Source organism: Amyelois transitella, chromosome 24 (genome assembly GCF_032362555.1).
Source record: "Amyelois transitella isolate CPQ chromosome 24, ilAmyTran1.1, whole genome shotgun sequence".
In the NCBI taxonomy this organism is placed as follows: domain Eukaryota; kingdom Metazoa; phylum Arthropoda; class Insecta; order Lepidoptera; family Pyralidae; genus Amyelois; species Amyelois transitella.
The window spans coordinates 3435721-3457743 of NC_083527.1; the positions used below are offsets into that span (position 1 = coordinate 3435721).

General features: G+C 35.2%; 2 protein-coding genes across 3 annotated transcripts in view; both read right to left on the reverse strand.

Annotated features, from left to right (window-relative positions):
* Positions 1–3655, reverse strand: part of LOC106135913 (A disintegrin and metalloproteinase with thrombospondin motifs like) — a 112989-nt gene extending 109334 nt beyond the window's left edge. For both annotated transcript variants that reach the window (XM_060951123.1, XM_013336321.2), the window contains exon 1: positions 3481–3655. The gene's annotated coding sequence lies outside the window, so the exon portion shown is untranslated. The remainder of the gene's footprint in view (positions 1–3480) is intronic.
* A 16064-nt stretch (positions 3656–19719) lies between these two features.
* LOC106135893 (uncharacterized) lies at positions 19720–21527 on the reverse strand. Its single transcript, XM_013336294.2, has 2 exons — positions 21272–21527; positions 19720–20899 (listed from the first exon to the last, which is right to left on the reverse strand). Exons 1-2 carry the CDS (start codon positions 21407–21409, stop codon positions 20720–20722), a joined length of 318 nt encoding a protein of 105 aa, XP_013191748.1. The 5' UTR covers positions 21410–21527; the 3' UTR covers positions 19720–20719.
* Positions 21528–22023: the final 496 nt, after the last annotated feature.

Consider the following 22023-nt stretch of genomic DNA (forward strand, 5'->3'; position numbering starts at 1 on the left):
TGATCAAGAGGATTATCTACTCCGGTATACAAAAGTATTTTTTATAGATTTATACTAAGTTATTCCAATGTAAGTAAGAGAGATGAATTAAACTCATTATGATAGCATATAAGTCAAAGCTAATTGTGAAATAACCCTAATCCAAATCCCAAAAAAAAGCGAAAATATGAAAGTAAGTATAAGACCTTTGACTTTATTTGTTACGCAATCTTTTACTGGGATCCACATAAAAATTCTCATAAAATCTGACAAAAGCTAGCTTGTTGTAAAAACCACGAGAACGAATATACGGGCAAATCTATAGAGGTGTTAATAATTATATCGATCCTTTTTAATGTGTCTTTGTTTTTCTCAATTATTAAGACAAATTATTGATCATAACTGTACCAGTCTTAGGTTAGAGTACTGAAAATGAAAAAGTATTTCTTACTTCGCCCCGTACAAATTTGTTTTACGGAAATCCCACAGGACAAACATGAACGGGTGGGAAGTCGCGAGAAAAGGCTAGTTATTTCATAATTTAATAATTAAAAGTCCTACGGTGAGGTAACACGCGATTGCCAAACAGACGAAGTCCGCTTGACCACAGAATATCAATATTTAATCTGGTAAACCCAGACTACGTATAATCGGTATGTATGTTTGGTTGTCCGTTCATTGTAAACTATAGTAAACATTGGATTTGTTTGATAACAATTGAGATGTCTAGTGATGAGATCTCTCATACCGTGTTTAGCAGATCTATTGATATCTGTTAGATTTTTTTTCTTTCTCTTCAATTTACCTTAAAAATAGAGATAATGAGGAGATAAGACATGCCTTTTTCAAATTTCGAGAAACAAATAAATTAAAATAATAATCATAATATAATCCTTGACCCCTGGACTATTAAGAATTTCTTAGACAAGCAAATGCCGATGATAATTCTATTAATTTTATATATCTTATTTTACTACATAAAACAAACAAAACATTAAACTTATTTTTATACATACACTTAGCATTAACATTTATAATTTCAACTCCTAATCAATCAAATTCTTTAACTCTATCGCAATACACACGATTAGCATAACATATTTCTTTACCAAAATAAATTACGACTAAGATGCAAGTATATCCGCGGGCCAAAGGCATGTCAGTTCAAAGGTGGCGTTACTGGTTTGGCCGGCCCGGCTAATAAACTCTACTTATTGAATTATACATTTATGCATTTTTTCGTCTGACGAAATATTTTCGCACGACGCTAAGATCTATTGTAAGACTTGTAACCACATGGTGAAAACGATTTTTGTTACCAAGGACTTCAATTATTTGATAGGTTGATTATAAACAAATTATAGAGGTAAACGAGACGTTAATTGAATTAAATTCTTATGATGAGAAGTCAGGTTTTTTAATTAGGCTGCTCTTTGTGACTTCTATTTTACAATATACATAGAATGACATATCCAAGCAAAATTTGTTAACGGACAGGCAAAATTTAATTGTTATTTTTAAGAAAAAGTTCAATATATGAATATATATTTTAAATTTTTCTCTACTACGAATATGAGAGGAACCTAAGCAGTCGAAAAGTTTATAGGTACATATATTATATTTAAAATATGCCCAATTATTATATGAATATAAATATGAATCTCAATTCTATCAGTAAGCCAAACAGTTGAACGTGGCCTATCAGTACTATCAAGACTGTTGGCTCTGTCTACCCCGCAAGGGACATAGACGTGATAAATGTATGTATTAAAATTTTCCTTTATGCAGTGTCCAAGTGAGCCGCCACTATCAGAATCTCAATCCATCATTAAGCCAGCTGATCCTAGCCCTCGCGTCTTTTCAAGACTTTTGATTATGTCCACCCTGTGAGGGATAAAGACGAGATATATCTACGCATATATATGAATATAATGTAAGATAATTATGTATGTGCATCCATTTAGAGGACGTATAGTTAAATTAATTACCAACTTACGATTGTGAGATTATGGCGTATTCAACTTATATGTTAATAGATAAATTATTCATATAATCATAGTTCCTGTGATATTTCCTGTTGTTTTAAATTTATAACTTTATGCCGACATTAAATGCCATCACTCGATTATGTGTTTAATCGTATACTTATTAGTTAGTTTGTTATCTGAGAAAAACATAACTTTTAAACAGACTCGATGTAATCTGGTTTCTGAATAAGTACTCTTTTCTGATTTAAGCTATTTTAAAAAAATCTGAGCAAAAATTTGAATGTTATTTAAAAAAAAAGTTAATCAAGGTAAATTTTGCTTTCTAAAATATAAAGTTTGAGTACTTTTAAAAAAATATTTGTACCTAGGTGACCGAGAGGTGTGGGGAAAATGATTTTGATGGGATATACAATTTTTTTCAGACATGGGACCCAGTTAGATCGATGAGCCTGCCATTCATTCATACTAATATTAAAAATATGAAAGTATGTTTGTCTGTCAGCCTTTCACGTCAAAACCACTGAACCGATTTCCATTAAATTTTGAATACATATAGTTTGAAATATAGAATACTTTTCACGCAGACAGAGCCGCTGGCGAAAACTAGTTGCACATTATTTATGTACGTTTATTTTTTTTGGTCTGGTAGCTGCTTCTTTTCACTCGCAGATCCAAAAGCCAATCAAGGGAGACGCTTATTAACTTAGAATTCTTCGTTTAAGTATTGTAATTCCACTTACGAATCTATTGATTTATGGAATTATACCTCTTTTGATATTTTATACTCATAGGTATAGGTTTTTACTATCTTTGGCCATTATTATGAAAATTATAGCTTAACATAACTGGTTGTAAATTCAAATTAGATTTGTTATAACAACAAATTGTTTATTTAATGTTGTTATACGGTTAAGAAAATTAATTATAATAACTGAATATAAAATACGCCCAAGTAAAATCTAGTCAATTCTTGTTACCTTTAGTATTTCTTCCTAAATCCAACGTTTGTCATAGGTCAGTCAATAACACAAGACTTAATAAATTGATTGATCAAAGATTGATTTGTCAAAGTGGCAACGCGTTCTTGATTTTTATAATAATGGCCATTTTTAATTATAAACTCTAAAATATATTACAAGTTACGAGGCAACTTTGTTTGAGACTTATAATGTGTAAATGTGTAATTTGGCAAATATTATTTAAAACAGCGTATGTGTTGAATCCTAGCTCAAATTTATTAGTTATTAAATCATTATCTTTAGAGTATTAAAAAAAAACTATTTAGGACAAAACCAAAATGCTTAATTTTGCTATTGCATTTTTTTTTTTCAAATACATATACCTTATTGATTTTATACAAAAACAATGAATTATACATAAATTCACTCATATTAATTCAACGACGTGTCTTAACCCATATAAACGAAACCAGAACCAAAAACCAAAAACCAAAACCGAACTTAAAAGATCGAACAATCCTTTCTCACTTTCAGTTTCATTGCATAACACTTACCGTCAATAGCCTACGAGGGGGGACCGGGTGCACTGCAAATAACACAACACTTATAAGCCATACACGGTATCCATCATTTAGGGAATAAAAAAAAATATATCACAATTATTTTCGGGAGAGCGCGACACAATTTTTCCAGTGTGGAAACTACGGCCGCGCGACGCGTACTTCGCTCGACGGCCGGAGGCGCACTGTCGGAGCGACGGTCTTCCCCCACGCATAAAACCTTTGGGAGGTGGTGGGGAGGTTTTCGGAAATGCATTTCGGGTTTTCCTAGGTCCAGTCGGGTTTCAGGATACCGACTGGACGTTTTGAGGGTTTGGAAAGGTGTATGGATAATTTGGGATATCGTGTCAGGAATTCCGTGATTTTGTAGGTTTGCGAAGTATTTTTGATGATTTAATCATGTTTTTAGTTAGGTACAATTTTTTTATTGTGCTTTGTTTATGCTAAACTATTGAGAAATAAACCAAAACTAATTGCTTGTAACTATTATATTTTATTAATTTTAATTTAATTAAAATATTATCTCTGATAGTTTATTTTAATAACTATCCTATCTATACATGAAAAAGGAAACAAAAATAAATAAACCTATAAATTTAATGCAAAATAAATCATTTCTTAACATTTCTAAACGTTTATTCTAAATTTCCTGACGATCAAAAAAATAACGCTGCCTCCCGTCTATGAAAAGACATCAACGAGTTCGTCACATTTCATGCTCATTTGAAAAGCATTTTTAATTCGTAAGTTTTGTAAGAAAATAATAAAATTCTATATGTTATCATTACAAAGCAGACAGAGCACATACAACACCAATCTCGAGAAGTCTAAAAGGCAACGTTCAGCTGTGCCATACAGCATTAATGATGGAATTGAAATTTAACCTTTGGTATCTTTTTGAGAGTGGTGTCCGTTTTAAAGGGCATTCCGTTCTGTTACTTGAAAGGGACGCTAGCCTCAAGGGGCTAAAGTACTTGGATTGTTTGTAGCTTGTTCTTTTTTGACAAATATAATATAAATATATAGGTATACGGGACAAATTAAACAGATTGAGTTAGCCTCGAAGTAAGTTCGAGACTTGTGTTACGAGATACTAACTCAACGATGCTATATTTTACAATAAAGATAGATAAACATCCAAGACTCAGAGATCAGAGAAAGTTCGTTTCTCATCATGCCCTGATCGGGATTCGAACCCGGGACCTCCGGTGTCACAGACAAGCGTATTACCGCTGCGCCACAGAGGCCGACAAATACCTACTAATGTATTCGGTATAACTTATATTTATTGAAATGTAAAAATATTGACGTGAAAAAGTGCCTCCAAATGTCTATTTCATGAATCAAACATTGATTTTAATTTAAATTATGACAGTGCGTATAAGAAGAATCCTATGTTTATTCAGCCCTAAATAAACAAGTCTAACATTTTACGTATTTCGCGATTAACAAAACACGCGGATTCGGATTAATGCGTCATTTCTCCAAAACTTACTAAAGTGTTAGTTCCATGGAATGTTTATAGCTCAAGGAAAATCACAGGATTATCTTCGAGTGAGATGTAAACAGCAGATAATTATAATTATACAAATAGGTATGTTTAGCGGTCACTTTGTATGTTTTTCTATAGCACGAATGAGATTTACGTTTTTTATAAAATGCAAAACATTATATAGATTAGTCATAGCTTATATGTGTCTTTTTAGCATATAAATACATATATATGATCACGTTTCTTTATGCCGTGTGGCTCCTGGCTGTTTTTAAAAACAACACCTCATTTCTCGTAAAAATTTGTCTTGTGCAGGATTAGTACCACAAAATGTAGTGGGTTAGGTCTCCCTGCAAAGCGATCAGACGAGAGTCGTTTCGTTTAAGTTACCCAATTCAAAATGTAGGTGAACAGGCGCACTCCTGGTTCTTCTCCGGTAGTAGTTTTCTTCTTCTTCATCGTTACCTTTTCCCACTTTCTTCGTGGGGTCGGCACAGTATGTTAGTGTTTTCCAATTACTTCTGTCACTTGCCATATCACAGTTCCCTCCCTTTCTACTCATACTATCCTTTACGCCGTCCATCCATCTCTTTTTCGGTCTTCCCCGATTTCTTTAATCGTTCATTTCCATATTTAAGGCTCTTTTAGTAACATGACCTTTCTCTCTTCTCATGATGTGTCCGTACCAACTCAGCTTATTACCATTCGTCTTTTCATTTATTGGCGCTACTTTCATACTTCCTCGAAAGCCAGGAAAAAGAAGTCGTATAATAGTTTAAATTAGCTATTGTCGTCAAAAGCGACTTAGGGAAATCTTGGCGTCAGATTTTTATAAAATCTGTATACATTTTGTAACTACCTACAAGCTATCATCATATAAACAGTAACTCCGTACTTTTTATGAACCTATTCTGTTTCAGTACATTTTAAGCTTATAAATTAAATAATATCGGAAAATTAAAAAAAAAAATAGGGAAAGGCTAATAAACTTGGGATTCTTCTTTTAGGCGATGGACATGCAACCTGTCACTACTCAATTTCATATTAAGCTTATTATTATTAAGCACATTAAGCTGCTTCAGCCCGGGCCGCTACTACGTAACCACACGAAACGAACTCGCGTGATCGCAAACCTTGTTATTTCACGTGGCCATTCGTGTCGACCTAGTTTTTGTGTTAGGTTAATATTATATGCATCGAAAGAAAGAAAGAAAGAAATTATTTATTGGAGCATAAAATTGGACATGGATATACCTATAGGCAACTAGCTTCGACTTTAGCGCCACCAATAAAATGCGACAGATTAAGCGACACATGTTAAAGAATAAAGGTTTTTCACAAATCCCACGGGAACTTCTGCTTTTACCGGAATGAAAGTTACTCTATGGCCTTCTCCAGACCCTTAATCATACGCGTAATTTCAAGAAGATTGGCGCAATAGATAACTCATGAAAAGAAAACAAACAAACAAACTGACTTTCGCATTTATAATATTAGTTGGGATTACGTTTTGTACATAAGTTTAATTGCTAACCTAAACACTTGCGTCGAGGGAAAACATCGCAGAAAAAACCTACACTTTCAGGCAACTAGATGCGTAACCACATGATCCAAAATGGGTTAGGTTCCCTTGCAAAGGTTGCGGCTATCAAATGGAAGTCGCTTAGTGTAAAAACCTAATTTGCCCAATCCAGGAACATTGTCAAAAAGTCCCATCCTCTCCACAGAAGGTGAGGATGTTGATCCCTATTAAATCCTCACCTCTCTGGATTAAATTCTCACCTCCCTGGGTTAAATCCTCACCTCTCTGGGTTAAACCCTCACCTCAATGGGTTAAGAATAAGTGCCCTAATAATGAAGATGCAATTTTTTTTATATTAGACATGAGTACGCTTGATATGAATCTGCCTGATGGTAAGCTATGAGGCCTAATGTCGTTAGCTCAATCAGCCGATTCACTTTTGCCTGGAAAATCCCCAAGTTATATGTTTCGGGTAAGAGAAATGCTGGGAGGGAATTTCAAATCACAGCGGTTCGCATGATTAAAGATTTGGCGAATCGTAAGGTCCTAAGGGGTTATCGACCATGTATCTACTTGTTGAAATATATATATATAAGGGACAAGGGACAAATTACACAGATTGAGTTAGCCTCGATGTATGTTCGAGACTTGTGTCACGAGATACTAACTCGACGATATAATATTTTATAATAAATACTTATATAGATAGACATCCAAGATCCAGGCCAATCAGAAAAAGTTCTTTTCTCATCATGCCCTGGCCGGGATTCGAACCCGGGACCTTCGATGTCGCAGACAAGCTTACAACCGCTGCGCCACAAAGGCCAAAGTAAAAACGAGGAAAGTAAAATGACCAAGGGCCTTTAGTATAGGAAACCTTACAAGGTTTTAATTCGAAGATTCTGTCTTCCGTTCAAACACAATTATAGGAAGCATTCACGGATGTTTTACCAACTCTTCCTTGTAAACTTACTTTTAATTAGAATATGTCATAGTTAATTAGAATTGATGGGTTTTCGGCGACCTCTTTAGCACAGTAGTTAGTTACCTCAGTCAGTTATAACCTTAGGTACAATAGATAATTCTGAGTTAGTTTTTTATAGTAGACAAATATACATACATACATATAATCACGTCTATATCCCTTGCGGCGTCAGAGCCAACAGTCTTGAAGACTGGTAGGCCACGTTGAGCTATTTGGCTTAATGATAGAATTGAGAATCAAATAATGACAGGTTGCTAGCCCATCGCCTAAAAGAAGAATCCCAAGTTTATAAGCCCATCCATTAGTCGCCTTTTACGACATCCATGGGAATGAGACGTAGTGGTCCTATTCTTTTCTTATTGATGCCGGAAACCACACGGCAAATATGTCTAAAAATATCTGGCCAAGTGCGAGTCGGACTCGCGCATAAAGTGTTCCGCACAATCAATATTTGTTTTGTGAATATTTCAAGCGTCTAACTGATGCTATTATCAATGTCGAGTTTGTGGTATGGGTCAGTAATATTTATTGAATTTTAATTTCATTTCCGAAGTTACCATATATACTGCGAATATATCGGTATATCCTAATACCATTACCAATTTCGACCAAAAAGAATGAAAAAAAAGAGGAACGTAACTGACCGATTGCTTCGACATACTCTTGACATTTAAAATGTTTCATATAGTTGTAGGTTTCTTACAATATTCTATGGCGGCATTAAAAGAGTATTTCCTGGAATTACTCTCTCGCTCTCTCATTATTGCGCATTCCCAATTGCACCCTCCAATATAGTACCTACTTCGGGGCCTGAGATCCGCTGCATACACCGTATCCCTATTTCTCGACTTACATTATAAACGTGACAATAACTCTGTCTGTCTGTTGTGCTCTCTCGCCTAAACCACTGAACATATTTTGATACAATTTGGTACAGAGATAGAGTTGACCCTGAAAGAGAACAAAGGCTTTATTGTGAGTAAGGGGAAGAAGACCACAAGGAAGAGGTCGCGGGCAAAAGCTAGTATATACATACATGCATATAATCACATCTATATCCCATGCGGGGTAGACGGAGCCAACAGTCTTGAAAAGACTGATAGGCTACGTTCAGCTATTTATAAATTAAAAATCAAAAGCTGATAGTTATTAAGAAATGATTGGTTCACTATCATGTAGCGTTCTTAACTGATATTCCATGATGATTGACCGAAGAATATGATTAAATACTTAATACTAACATACATACATAATGATCACGTCTATATTCCTTGTGGGGTAGACAGAACCAACAGTCTTTAAAAGACTGAATGGCCACGTTCAGCTATTTGGCCTAATAATAGAATTGAGATTCAAATAGTGACAGGTTGCTAGCCATTCGCCTAAAAAAGAATCCCAAGTTGGTAAGCTTATCCCTTAGTCGCCTTTTACGACATCCATAGGAAAGAGATGGAATGGTCCTATTCTTTTTTGTATTGGTGCCAAGAACCACACGGCGCCATTAATTAATTAAATACTTAATATACATAATTATTAGGTAAAGGTCTATCCTTATGAAGTACTTATTATAATAACATAATTTGTCATCATCTAAAGATATGACAAACATGTAGGATATCCGGTGAGAATCCTCTTCATTCAGTTATTAAATAAATGTTTTCTTATATTATTATTGTAAACAGGATTTCCATAATTAAGGAAATATTTATCTTCAATATTAATAATAGTGTTTGAAGACTAAATTGATTTATAAATGCAAGTTTGACTAGCTCTTCTCAGCGGCTTCTGTCGCACCCGCAATTAGATAGATATATACAATGTTTATTCAACAATGCTACAAATACAAACAAATATAACAATAACAAATATAATACAGGTGTGCTGTAGCAAGTCGAAATGGTCATAACTCAGCGATCTTTTTGGTTTAATCAATTACGCAGCAATTTGCAGAGTGGTGAGACGCATACCGGGACTAAAGCCAGGAGGAAAGAGATGTTATCCATACATGTAATAAAGCTGTAACTGAGCGATGTTTGTACTCGTCCGACCTCTAAGAAAATCGATATAACGATCTATATAATGAGCAACAGAAGCCAAAAATATCATTTTTAAATATATACATATCTACATTTAATCACATCTATATCCCATGCGAAAGACTGATAGGCCACGTTCAGCTGTTTGGCTTAATGTTAGAATTGAGATTGAAATGCAGATAGGTTGCTGGCCCATTGCCGAAAATAATCCCAAGTTTATAATTCAAATACAGACAGCTTGCTAGCCCATCGCCAAAAAGAAGAATCCCAAGTTTGTAAGCCTATACCTTAATCGCCTTTTACGACATCCATGGGATCTAGATGCAGTGGCCCTATTCTTTTTTTATATTGGTGACGGGAACGACATAGCGCATTTAATTTTTAAATATTTCATCGAAACCATTAGAATTGGAACTTCTTGGTACTCGTACATTTTACCATGCTTGAATTACTCTTAATATTTCTACATTTTTCACCATATAAGGTAGACATAATGTATTTGCATATCGAACCTCCTGCTAACGTTTTCAATGTCAAACCAGTTTCGCCCTCGTCATCAAAACGCACGTAAACAACATATAAACATATATAAAATGCAACACGATTCTTATGCACTGACTGAGTGGCTACCTTAACCTTTGTGCGATAGCCGAAGTCAAGAAACGTTTGCATAAATCTTCCTCTATATATTAATAGGTAACTACTGAACCGCCCCAGCTTCTGACGAATAGCATTTATAGATATAAACCTTCCTCTGAAAATTCTCTTTGCAAAATTGCAAACAGGAACAAAATCCGTCCACATCTTTTCGAGATAAGTGCATTCATACAGACAGGGAAAATAGGAGGACTTAATAAAATGTAAACTGCTGATGTATGAATTAATGAAAGAATAAAGAAGATGCTGACTGTTTGACTGACATTTCAACGCATGGTCCAAATCGATGGGTAGATATTGTATTCTAAAGAAGTTTTCCGAACTTTCGTGGAGAGGGAAAGAGTATAAACTTTATTTATGTGCCGTGTGGTTCCCGGTACCAAAAGAAAAAAGAATAGGACCACTCCATCTCTTTCCCATGGATGTAGTAAAAGGCAACTAAGGGAAAGGCTAATAAACTCAGGATTCTTCTTGAAGGCTAGCAACGTCACTATATGAATCTCGATTCCATCATTACAGCTAAACGTGGCTTTCATACCTTCTAGGCCGCAAGGATATAGATGTGACTAGATATACATATATAACTAAGTACCTAAATTCAAAAATATTTTTAATTTATTTTACAATAATAAAGACACAGTAAAAAAGATAGAAGAAGAATATTTTGCGCAATCGCGCAAATGCGAGTTAGGTACCTCTTTTTCTTTCAGTCGGTGTAAAAATTAAAGTTATCGCTCCTTGGATTCCAATGTATTACCTCACTGTGCTAAATAGTGCATGATGTTACCTGGTCATACAGGGTAGCTATGTTAATAGCATACAATCATATATTACGTGGTCGCTAACTGGTTGAAAATACAATTTTCTATATAGGTCTTGCCTGTTAGCTTATGAAGGTTTGAAAAATGTCTCAGCCACCGTAACTAAACACTATTAAGTTTTCTAAACAGATTTAAGTTTTGTTTTGTGATTCAGTAGTATTAAAGATAACTAAATAGAGTTATTTTTAAAAAGAGTAGCATTACATAACATATAATCACGTATATATCCCTTGAGCGGTAGTCAGAGCCAACAGTCATCTAAAGACTGAAAGGCCACCTTCAGCTGTTAGGCTTCATAATAGCATTTAAATTCAAATAAGTGACAGGTTGCTAGACCATCGCTTAAAAGAGGAATCCCAAGAGTATAAGCTTATCTTTTAGTCGCCTTTTACGACATCCATGGGAAAGAGATGGAGTGGTAACATGTTTTTTTAATTGACGCCGGGAACCACGGCACAAACACACGGTATTTTTTTTTTACTTTACATTTCTAATGTGCCGAAAACCACACGGCGCTTTGCATTTAGAGTCTCGATATCCCAACGTTTGAGGTGGAATCATGTTGCTTAATTTGTATAGGTACGGTGGACTCTGGATATAATTATGCCAGAAGCCTTGATGTAAAGGAAGTACCCACGTATCTCCTGTGCCGTGTGTACTAACTTAAAAACGCGTTTCGTAACCACATCAATTCTTAATCCCATCATATAAGGAATTTCAGTTCCATTAAAACCATAATCTTAAGTTTCCTCGTTAAAAAAAAAACATTTTGTGTCTTTCAGATAAAAATATAAATAATGAAAAACACGCATACTATAATTTCAATAGAAACGTTTCAAGCGTCTAACTGATGCTATTATCAATGTCGAGTTTGTGGTATGGGTCAGTAATATTTATTGAATTTTAATTTCATTTCCGAAGTTACCATATATACTGCGAATATATCGGTATATCCTAATACCATTACCAATTTCGACCAAAAAGAATGAAAAAAAAGAGGAACGTAACTGACCGATTGCTTCGACATACTCTTGACATTTAAAATGTTTCATATAGTTGTAGGTTTCTTACAATATTCTATGGCGGCATTAAAAGAGTATTTCCTGGAATTACTCTCTCGCTCTCTCATTATTGCGCATTCCCAATTGCACCCTCCAATATAGTACCTACTTCGGGGCCTGAGATCCGCTGCATACACCGTATCCCTATTTCTCGACTTACATTATAAACGTGACAATAACTCTGTCTGTCTGTTGTGCTCTCTCGCCTAAACCACTGAACATATTTTGATACAATTTGGTACAGAGATAGAGTTGACCCTGAAAGAGAACAAAGGCTTTATTGTGAGTAAGGGGAAGAAGACCACAAGGAAGAGGTCGCGGGCAAAAGCTAGTATATACATACATGCATATAATCACATCTATATCCCATGCGGGGTAGACGGAGCCAACAGTCTTGAAAAGACTGATAGGCTACGTTCAGCTATTTATAAATTAAAAATCAAAAGCTGATAGTTATTAAGAAATGATTGGTTCACTATCATGTAGCGTTCTTAACTGATATTCCATGATGATTGACCGAAGAATATGATTAAATACTTAATACTAACATACATACATAATGATCACGTCTATATTCCTTGTGGGGTAGACAGAACCAACAGTCTTTAAAAGACTGAATGGCCACGTTCAGCTATTTGGCCTAATAATAGAATTGAGATTCAAATAGTGACAGGTTGCTAGCCATTCGCCTAAAAAAGAATCCCAAGTTGGTAAGCTTATCCCTTAGTCGCCTTTTACGACATCCATAGGAAAGAGATGGAATGGTCCTATTCTTTTTTGTATTGGTGCCAAGAACCACACGGCGCCATTAATTAATTAAATACTTAATATACATAATTATTAGGTAAAGGTCTATCCTTATGAAGTACTTATTATAATAACATAATTTGTCATCATCTAAAGATATGACAAACATGTAGGATATCCGGTGAGAATCCTCTTCATTCAGTTATTAAATAAATGTTTTCTTATATTATTATTGTAAACAGGATTTCCATAATTAAGGAAATATTTATCTTCAATATTAATAATAGTGTTTGAAGACTAAATTGATTTATAAATGCAAGTTTGACTAGCTCTTCTCAGCGGCTTCTGTCGCACCCGCAATTAGATAGATATATACAATGTTTATTCAACAATGCTACAAATACAAACAAATATAACAATAACAAATATAATACAGGTGTGCTGTAGCAAGTCGAAATGGTCATAACTCAGCGATCTTTTTGGTTTAATCAATTACGCAGCAATTTGCAGAGTGGTGAGACGCATACCGGGACTAAAGCCAGGAGGAAAGAGATGTTATCCATACATGTAATAAAGCTGTAACTGAGCGATGTTTGTACTCGTCCGACCTCTAAGAAAATCGATATAACGATCTATATAATGAGCAACAGAAGCCAAAAATATCATTTTTAAATATATACATATCTACATTTAATCACATCTATATCCCATGCGAAAGACTGATAGGCCACGTTCAGCTGTTTGGCTTAATGTTAGAATTGAGATTGAAATGCAGATAGGTTGCTGGCCCATTGCCGAAAATAATCCCAAGTTTATAATTCAAATACAGACAGCTTGCTAGCCCATCGCCAAAAAGAAGAATCCCAAGTTTGTAAGCCTATACCTTAATCGCCTTTTACGACATCCATGGGATCTAGATGCAGTGGCCCTATTCTTTTTTTATATTGGTGACGGGAACGACATAGCGCATTTAATTTTTAAATATTTCATCGAAACCATTAGAATTGGAACTTCTTGGTACTCGTACATTTTACCATGCTTGAATTACTCTTAATATTTCTACATTTTTCACCATATAAGGTAGACATAATGTATTTGCATATCGAACCTCCTGCTAACGTTTTCAATGTCAAACCAGTTTCGCCCTCGTCATCAAAACGCACGTAAACAACATATAAACATATATAAAATGCAACACGATTCTTATGCACTGACTGAGTGGCTACCTTAACCTTTGTGCGATAGCCGAAGTCAAGAAACGTTTGCATAAATCTTCCTCTATATATTAATAGGTAACTACTGAACCGCCCCAGCTTCTGACGAATAGCATTTATAGATATAAACCTTCCTCTGAAAATTCTCTTTGCAAAATTGCAAACAGGAACAAAATCCGTCCACATCTTTTCGAGATAAGTGCATTCATACAGACAGGGAAAATAGGAGGACTTAATAAAATGTAGACTGCTGATGTATGAATTAATGAAAGAATAAAGAAGATGCTGACTGTTTGACTGACATTTCAACGCATGGTCCAAATCGATGGGTAGATATTGTATTCTAAAGAAGTTTTCCGAACTTTCGTGGAGAGGGAAAGAATATAAACTTTATTTATGTGCCGTGTGGTTCCCGGTACCAAAAGAAAAAAGAATAGGACCACTCCATCTCTTTCCCATGGATGTAGTAAAAGGCAACTAAGGGAAAGGCTAATAAACTCAGGATTCTTCTTGAAGGCTAGCAACGTCACTATATGAATCTCGATTCCATCATTACAGCTAAACGTGGCTTTCATACCTTCTAGGCCGCAAGGATATAGATGTGACTAGATATACATATATAACTAAGTACCTAAATTCAAAAATATTTTTAATTTATTTTACAATAATAAAGACACAGTAAAAAAGATAGAAGAAGAATATTTTGCGCAATCGCGCAAATGCGAGTTAGGTACCTCTTTTTCTTTCAGTCGGTGTAAAAATTAAAGTTATCGCTCCTTGGATTCCAATGTATTACCTCACTGTGCTAAATAGTGCATGATGTTACCTGGTCATACAGGGTAGCTATGTTAATAGCATACAATCATATATTACGTGGTCGCTAACTGGTTGAAAATACAATTTTCTATATAGGTCTTGCCTGTTAGCTTATGAAGGTTTGAAAAATGTCTCAGCCACCGTAACTAAACACTATTAAGTTTTCTAAACAGATTTAAGTTTTGTTTTGTGATTCAGTAGTATTAAAGATAACTAAATAGAGTTATTTTTAAAAAGAGTAGCATTACATAACATATAATCACGTATATATCCCTTGAGCGGTAGTCAGAGCCAACAGTCATCTAAAGACTGAAAGGCCACCTTCAGCTGTTAGGCTTCATAATAGCATTTAAATTCAAATAAGTGACAGGTTGCTAGACCATCGCTTAAAAGAGGAATCCCAAGAGTATAAGCTTATCTTTTAGTCGCCTTTTACGACATCCATGGGAAAGAGATGGAGTGGTAACATGTTTTTTTAATTGACGCCGGGAACCACGGCACAAACACACGGTATTTTTTTTTTACTTTACATTTCTAATGTGCCGAAAACCACACGGCGCTTTGCATTTAGAGTCTCGATATCCCAACGTTTGAGGTGGAATCATGTTGCTTAATTTGTATAGGTACGGTGGACTCTGGATATAATTATGCCAGAAGCCTTGATGTAAAGGAAGTACCCACGTATCTCCTGTGCCGTGTGTACTAACTTAAAAACGCGTTTCGTAACCACATCAATTCTTAATCCCATCATATAAGGAATTTCAGTTCCATTAAAACCATAATCTTAAGTTTCCTCGTTAAAAAAAAAACATTTTGTGTCTTTCAGATAAAAATATAAATAATGAAAAACACGCATACTATAATTTCAATAGAAACGTAAGTAATTTCCGAACCTAATTTCGTTCCTCATAATTAAAATTTGCCATTAAGTTAATTAAATAAACACCACACACAATTACTGAAGAGTCACATACATATCTATAATTATTATTGAAATTGAGGCATTTCTCACGATTTACATAATTGATACATCCCGATATTGTATAATGCAACACTGCAACATGTAACGCAGTGAGTGCATCTTGAAGGAAGTTACGTCAGTGTCCCACTCTCTATACGCTTAGTGCGCTCGTCAAATGAATTTCGAAACGAAAAATAGATATGGTATGGATTTTTTTTATTTATTTATACAAAAAAATGTACAAAGGGCGGACTAAATGCCATTTGGCATTCTCTCTCAGTCTATAAAAACTTTAAGTTGGTGGTACATACAAGATAATTAAAATACCTATACATATTATTAATACATACATACATAAATGATAGATATTTTTTTTAAATATTACTTGGGGCAAACAGAGCCAACAGTCTCGAAAAGACTAAAAGGCCACGTTCAACTGTAAGGCTTAATGATGGAATTGAGATTAAGATAGTGACAGGTTGCCTCTCCATCACTTTCCTGTGGATCTCGTAAGAGGCAACTAAATGATGCTCATCAACTTGGGATTCTTCTTTTGGGCGATGGGATGGCAACCTGTCTCTATTTGAATCTAAATTATATCATTGAACCAAAGAGCTGCACGGGGACTATCAGTCTTTTTAAGGCTGGGATCTGTCTATTAACTCTAAATAACAACCTTTTTAACAGACTTTCCTCTTCCTAAAACGTTGTCATATAAGTCAATCGCGGGCTTCTCCGCAGAAAGACTTTTTTGGTGGTATGTTTGGCTCAGTTGTCGATTCTCAAAATGCCTCCGGGCGCGATCGCCGGTCAGGTCATGATGAAAAATGATTTTTCTGTGACTGACCTGGGTATTGGAGGTTTGTATATTTAAGTATTTATTATAAAATATTGTTTTGTTGTGTTAGAATACCATAACACAAGTCTCCATTTTACTTTGGGGCTAACTCAATCTGTGTAATATCCCAAAAAAGGTCGGGAGTCGCTTCGTTTAAAAGCCTGACTCACACAATCTAGGATCCATGGTCAAAGGCATACCCCGGGCTCCTCTCTAGAGTAGTGAGGTTGCAACCAGGACTAAAGCCAGGAGAAAGAAGATATCCCAAAAAAAGCTCGTCTAATTAGATATATCCTTCACCCAAAAAGCAGAAGCTAATATACTAATGCGATGATCAATGATTTCAATTTATATATATGTATTTATAATGCCACATCTAATCCCTACCGTGATATGGATCCTCGTGGTAGTTCGATATTCGCACAGCAAATCTAGGCTAGTGAAGGTGATCTGTAGTGAAATGGTTTTAATACAGACAGACAACACTTATTCTATTAGTAGATAACGATAGCGCACGAAGGCGCAATGTAATAACATCTACTTAATCTGGATTTCAAAATAAGAGCATTGCTGCATGAATGTCTGATCGTGCCGTGTGGTTCTGGCACTAATAAAAAAAAAGAATAGGCCCACTCCATCTCTTTCCCGTGGATGACGTAAAAGGGATAGGCTTATAAACTTGGGATTCTTTTTTTAGGAGATGGGCTAGCAACCTGACACTACTTGAATCTAAATTCTGTTTGATCATTATGCCAAACAGCTGAGAGTGGCCTATCAGTCTTTTCAAGACTGTTGGCTAGACAGTGCCAACAGTCTTGAAAAGACTTATATCCCTTGCAGGGTAGACAGTGAGAATAGTCTTAAAAAGACTGAAATACTACGTTCAGCTGTATGGATTGATGGTGGAATTGAGATTTGTGACAGGTTGCCAGCCCATCCACTACAGGAAGACCACATGCAGCTGTTTGACTTCAGGACAAAATTTCAAATAGTGACAGGTCACTAGTCCATCGCCTAAAAGAAGAATCCCAAGCTTAAAAGCGTGTCCCTCAGTCGCCTTTTACGATATCCATGGAAAAGATAATGAGTATTCCTAAAGTGTAAAACCACACGACGAAGTTTCTACCGAGAATCTTATACTAAGTACCTACTCTACTCTAACGAAGAGTGAAGAGTGAGAAAAGACTCCTCTAATTCTCAAGACCACAATTTACTTATGCGCCTCAGACTTTATCTTCAAACAATACTCGTAGGATCAACTTCAATAACATGACCGATCACCTTTCACACGGATAAAGTACTTACAAAAAAATAGCACAAAGCTCCCGGCATACTTAGAATCGTGCCTATCGTGCCATTGTGTCCGATACTTATTGGACCGCTTTCCTTTTTTTTTCTGCGACATCCAATTCTATCAGGCACGAGGTTATACAACCAACTTTGACGTTTTGATATAATTTTTACTGCTTTGTAAGCTGACAAACTTACCTTTGTCAATTCTGAAACAATAGTTAACTTTTTAACGACTTTACGACGATACCTTTAGAGGTTACAATCGTCACGTGTAGACTTTGCGATTGTTATTTTTAAATTGGTTTTGTGATACGAATCGTGACTACGAGTACAGAAGCGACTGGCATTGCGCAAGGCGGTAATTATCATCTGTTGAACCGCCGAAAGTGCAAAATTAGCGGCGGCGCTAATGTTAAAAGCAGACTTGTTCTGTTTTTGCGATGCTCCATTGTTTCTGGGTCAGTATTTTGCTGCTGGCTCGTTGTTAGTCATTATCTGTTGCTTTACACGAATGGTAAAAGACATACATATAATCACATATTTATGCCTTTCGGGTAGACAGAGACAACAGTCTTGAAAACTGATAGGCCACGTTCAGTTATTTCACTTAATTATCAATAGAATCGAGATTCAAATAGTGACAGGTTGCTAGCTGATTGCCAATAAGAATCTCAAGTTTTAATCCTATCCCTTAGTCGCCTTTTACAACATCCATGGGAAAGATAAAGAGGGGTCCTAATCTTTTTTATATGGTGCCGGGAACCACACGGCACGTTTTAACCATCGACAAACATTTCCGTTTTTAACAATCACGTAAAGATACATCTATGGTTATTAGATAGCAAGCGGTCGTGACTGGAGGACTAAGGAAGCGATCGATCACGAATGTCCGAACTCAGTGAAAGCAGGAAAGCTAGCCTTTTACATTATAAAATGTAGATATATTCCTATACTAGCTGTTACCGTGTGGTTCCCAGCACTAAAGAATAGAATCACTCTATCTTTTCCATGGATGTAGTAAAGGGCGACTAAGGGAGAGGCTAATAAACTTGGGATTCTTCTGGTAGGTGATAGGCTAGCAACCTGTCAATATTTTAATCGCAATTCTATAAAACCATACAGCTGAACGTGGCCTTTTAGTCTTTTCAAGACTGTTGGTTCAAGACTGTTGGCTCTGTCTACTCTGAAAGCGAGAGATGATTATATGTATGTAGCTGTCCTATTCTAAAGTCCAAGAACCACAGAGCACAATTCATATTTTCTGAATAAACTAAAAATTGTTTTCCTTCTGACATTCGTTCCGGTCACATCATCATATTCCTTTTGACCGTGATTTTTCATACTGTCGCCGTAGCATGTCACAAAGGGCGTCGTTATTATCGCATGAAAATCTATCTCTGTCCCGTTTCACGTCATAAGAAAAAGCGAAACAGCGAGTTTTTCGCGCGATAAAAACAGCGTCGCACGTGCCTTACTACGGAGGCTCGATTAGGTTAGTAAGACGAGTAAGGAAGCAAAATTACGACTTATATTATCGATTTACGTTAATGCTGTCAAACTTCATTTGATAACGCCTTAAACTTATTTAAAGCAAAATCACACCGACGGGTCTGTATTATTTGAGTTGAAAAGGTGTCAGGCTAACTTATCAACTAAACGCCACCTTCTTCTCATTTTATGTGTAGGCAACCTTCTCACAAAAAAACCTCCATTTTGTAATAGTAACAGTAAAACAATTATAATTTGGGGATAAGACTATATCACAAAGGAAAAAAAATAACAAAAGTATGTCAGAAATCAATATCAAAGATTTATTTTTGACATGTTAATAACATAAAAGTTGAAATATAGACAAATTAAAACATTTTTTTCTTACGGACTTCAAAGACCACAATCATTTTTAAAAGATGATTTACCATCTTGACAAGTAAATGTGACTGCATACTCCATAGCTTTCACTGTTATACTAATTTAAGCTATCTTCATTATAAAAGAAAATTTCCAGCAAAAATTGGATGAGATCCCTTCATGGGATAAGTCCACCATTGCAAGTGATTTATAAATATGTACTATTTCTTGTAACTGTGTAAATTTCAGTGCAATAAAGATATTACAAATTAACAAAGTCATGGAAAACACCAAACAAAATGTTAATCTGAAAAATTTGTTCATATAATTTCCGTGCCACACGGGAAAAATTTGACATGTTGAAAAAAGCAATTTTACAGGGCGGCCATTTTAAACTTTGACTTCCTCTGGAAAATGCATTTGTTTGTTAAATTTATAACTTATACTTTATCTAAGGTAAACTTTTTACGATGATTCGAATAACGTACAGTAATTTGCATAATTTTTCTTAGTTTTTGAAATAATCGACATGTCAATATGCGTACCGACGACTTATCAAGTGACTTATCCACATATCAATATATTTTCCAATATGTAAAGATGAGTTATCAAGTTTTTCACCTATTATATTTCGTCTTTTTTGTAGTAAACAATAATTTTAAACCAAAACTGTTATTAAAATTCTTGGTGGATGGGCAGCAACTTCATCTGCATACTTTGCGACGTTGACTTGCTTACGAAAACTGGGCCGCCATTATTGAAAATATACCCCCAGAACATTATTTTCTATTACTATCTTCATATTTCTATTACTACATTTTCAAAGACAAGTTTTACAGTTATTCAAAAGCTAGTTTAGAGGTCATCTTTACATCAGAGGGGCAACGGTAAATGCACCCAAGAAATAAAATAATATACAAGCCTTTTCGTCTATGATGCACGTCATCTCTGCATAGAAGCAACTTTTTCACTAATCTCGGAGAGCATCTGAGCTGATTTATGTATGTTCTCAAACTGGTAGCCCATGTGTACAGCTATCAGCTGCATTTTCTTTAAATTCTGCTCACTACCCTCCATCAGAGGTTCAGATGCAGCCATTTCTCTGGCTGATTTTGACAGAAGCTGAAATAAAGATAACAATATGATTTATTTTGTGTTTGAGAACTACTTTACAATTGTAATAATAAATTAAGCTTGACTCCATACATACAAAATGCCAAAGACGGAGACAACTATTGTGATTGAGGTGCATTGTGCAAGGAAACTTCTAACTCTTGTAGCCTAAGGTTATAAATTTAACCACCATACTCACTAAATTTTAATGTATTTAAGCATACCTCTGATACTGTAAAACTGAACCTATTTTATTTCAAAGTCTTAGATATGACCATCATGTCATGAGACAGAATATTATCATCATGTTCTGTTTAAAACACAAATGATTCATAATGAAAGTAAATAAAGTAACTACAAACAACAACCTACAAAGCCTACCTCATTAGATTTAGATCCCCGCTGGATTTGTCGGGTTAATGAGAAGATGTTATTCATATTAACTTGGACCCGCTCTGCAAGTCTCTGTTTAGACTCTGCGAAGAGAGAACGAGCACTGCTCGAGGAAGCAGACGTCATTTTAGGGCAAATCAGCGGATCAATTTGATATCTTCAGAACTATCTTATTCTATTAAGTTCATTTATTTCATTGATAAACACAAATTAACTGATAGAACAACACAGACAGATGACAGAACCAACCTCCATTCAATCATATTGACATTCCTTTGTTAAGATGACTTTGAGTGACAGCTAATTTATAACGCATTTGAAATAGGCCAATGTCGATAGTTTAAAGAAATAAAGATCATTTCGTTACTTAGTTTCATTAGAAACGAAAAGTAGAACATCTCTTTTTAAAAGAAGCCCGCGTGTTCTACTATGAATCGTATAAAAATATAACAAGGACTTTTTATATGATAAGGATGCATAGGACGCTTACCACAACGTTTTATAGAACCGTTCAAATATTAAGGCAGTTTATTAGCAGGCCTGCTCAAAACTCGTACCATGACGTAAGGTGAACGGTTTAAGCTGAATACAAAACAACAAGAAATAATAAAAAACCATCTTTAGAAAAACATAATGTATCTTTTCCTTAAATTGATAATAGGGCAACATTGAAATGTCGTTATTCTGTAAACTCATTCATGTTTCGAAATCATTTTATAAAATAATTTCGAATTGATTTC

Bases quoted from the DNA above. Each gene is read 5' to 3' on its own strand.
- LOC106135893 (XM_013336294.2), bottom strand. From the start codon at position 21,409: ATGACGTCTGCTTCCTCGAGCAGTGCTCGTTCTCTCTTCGCAGAGTCT. The intron at 20,900-21,271 runs GTAGGCTTTGTA...TCTTTATTTCAG, and splicing joins GGGGATCTAAATCTAATGAG to CTTCTGTCAAAATCAGCCAG.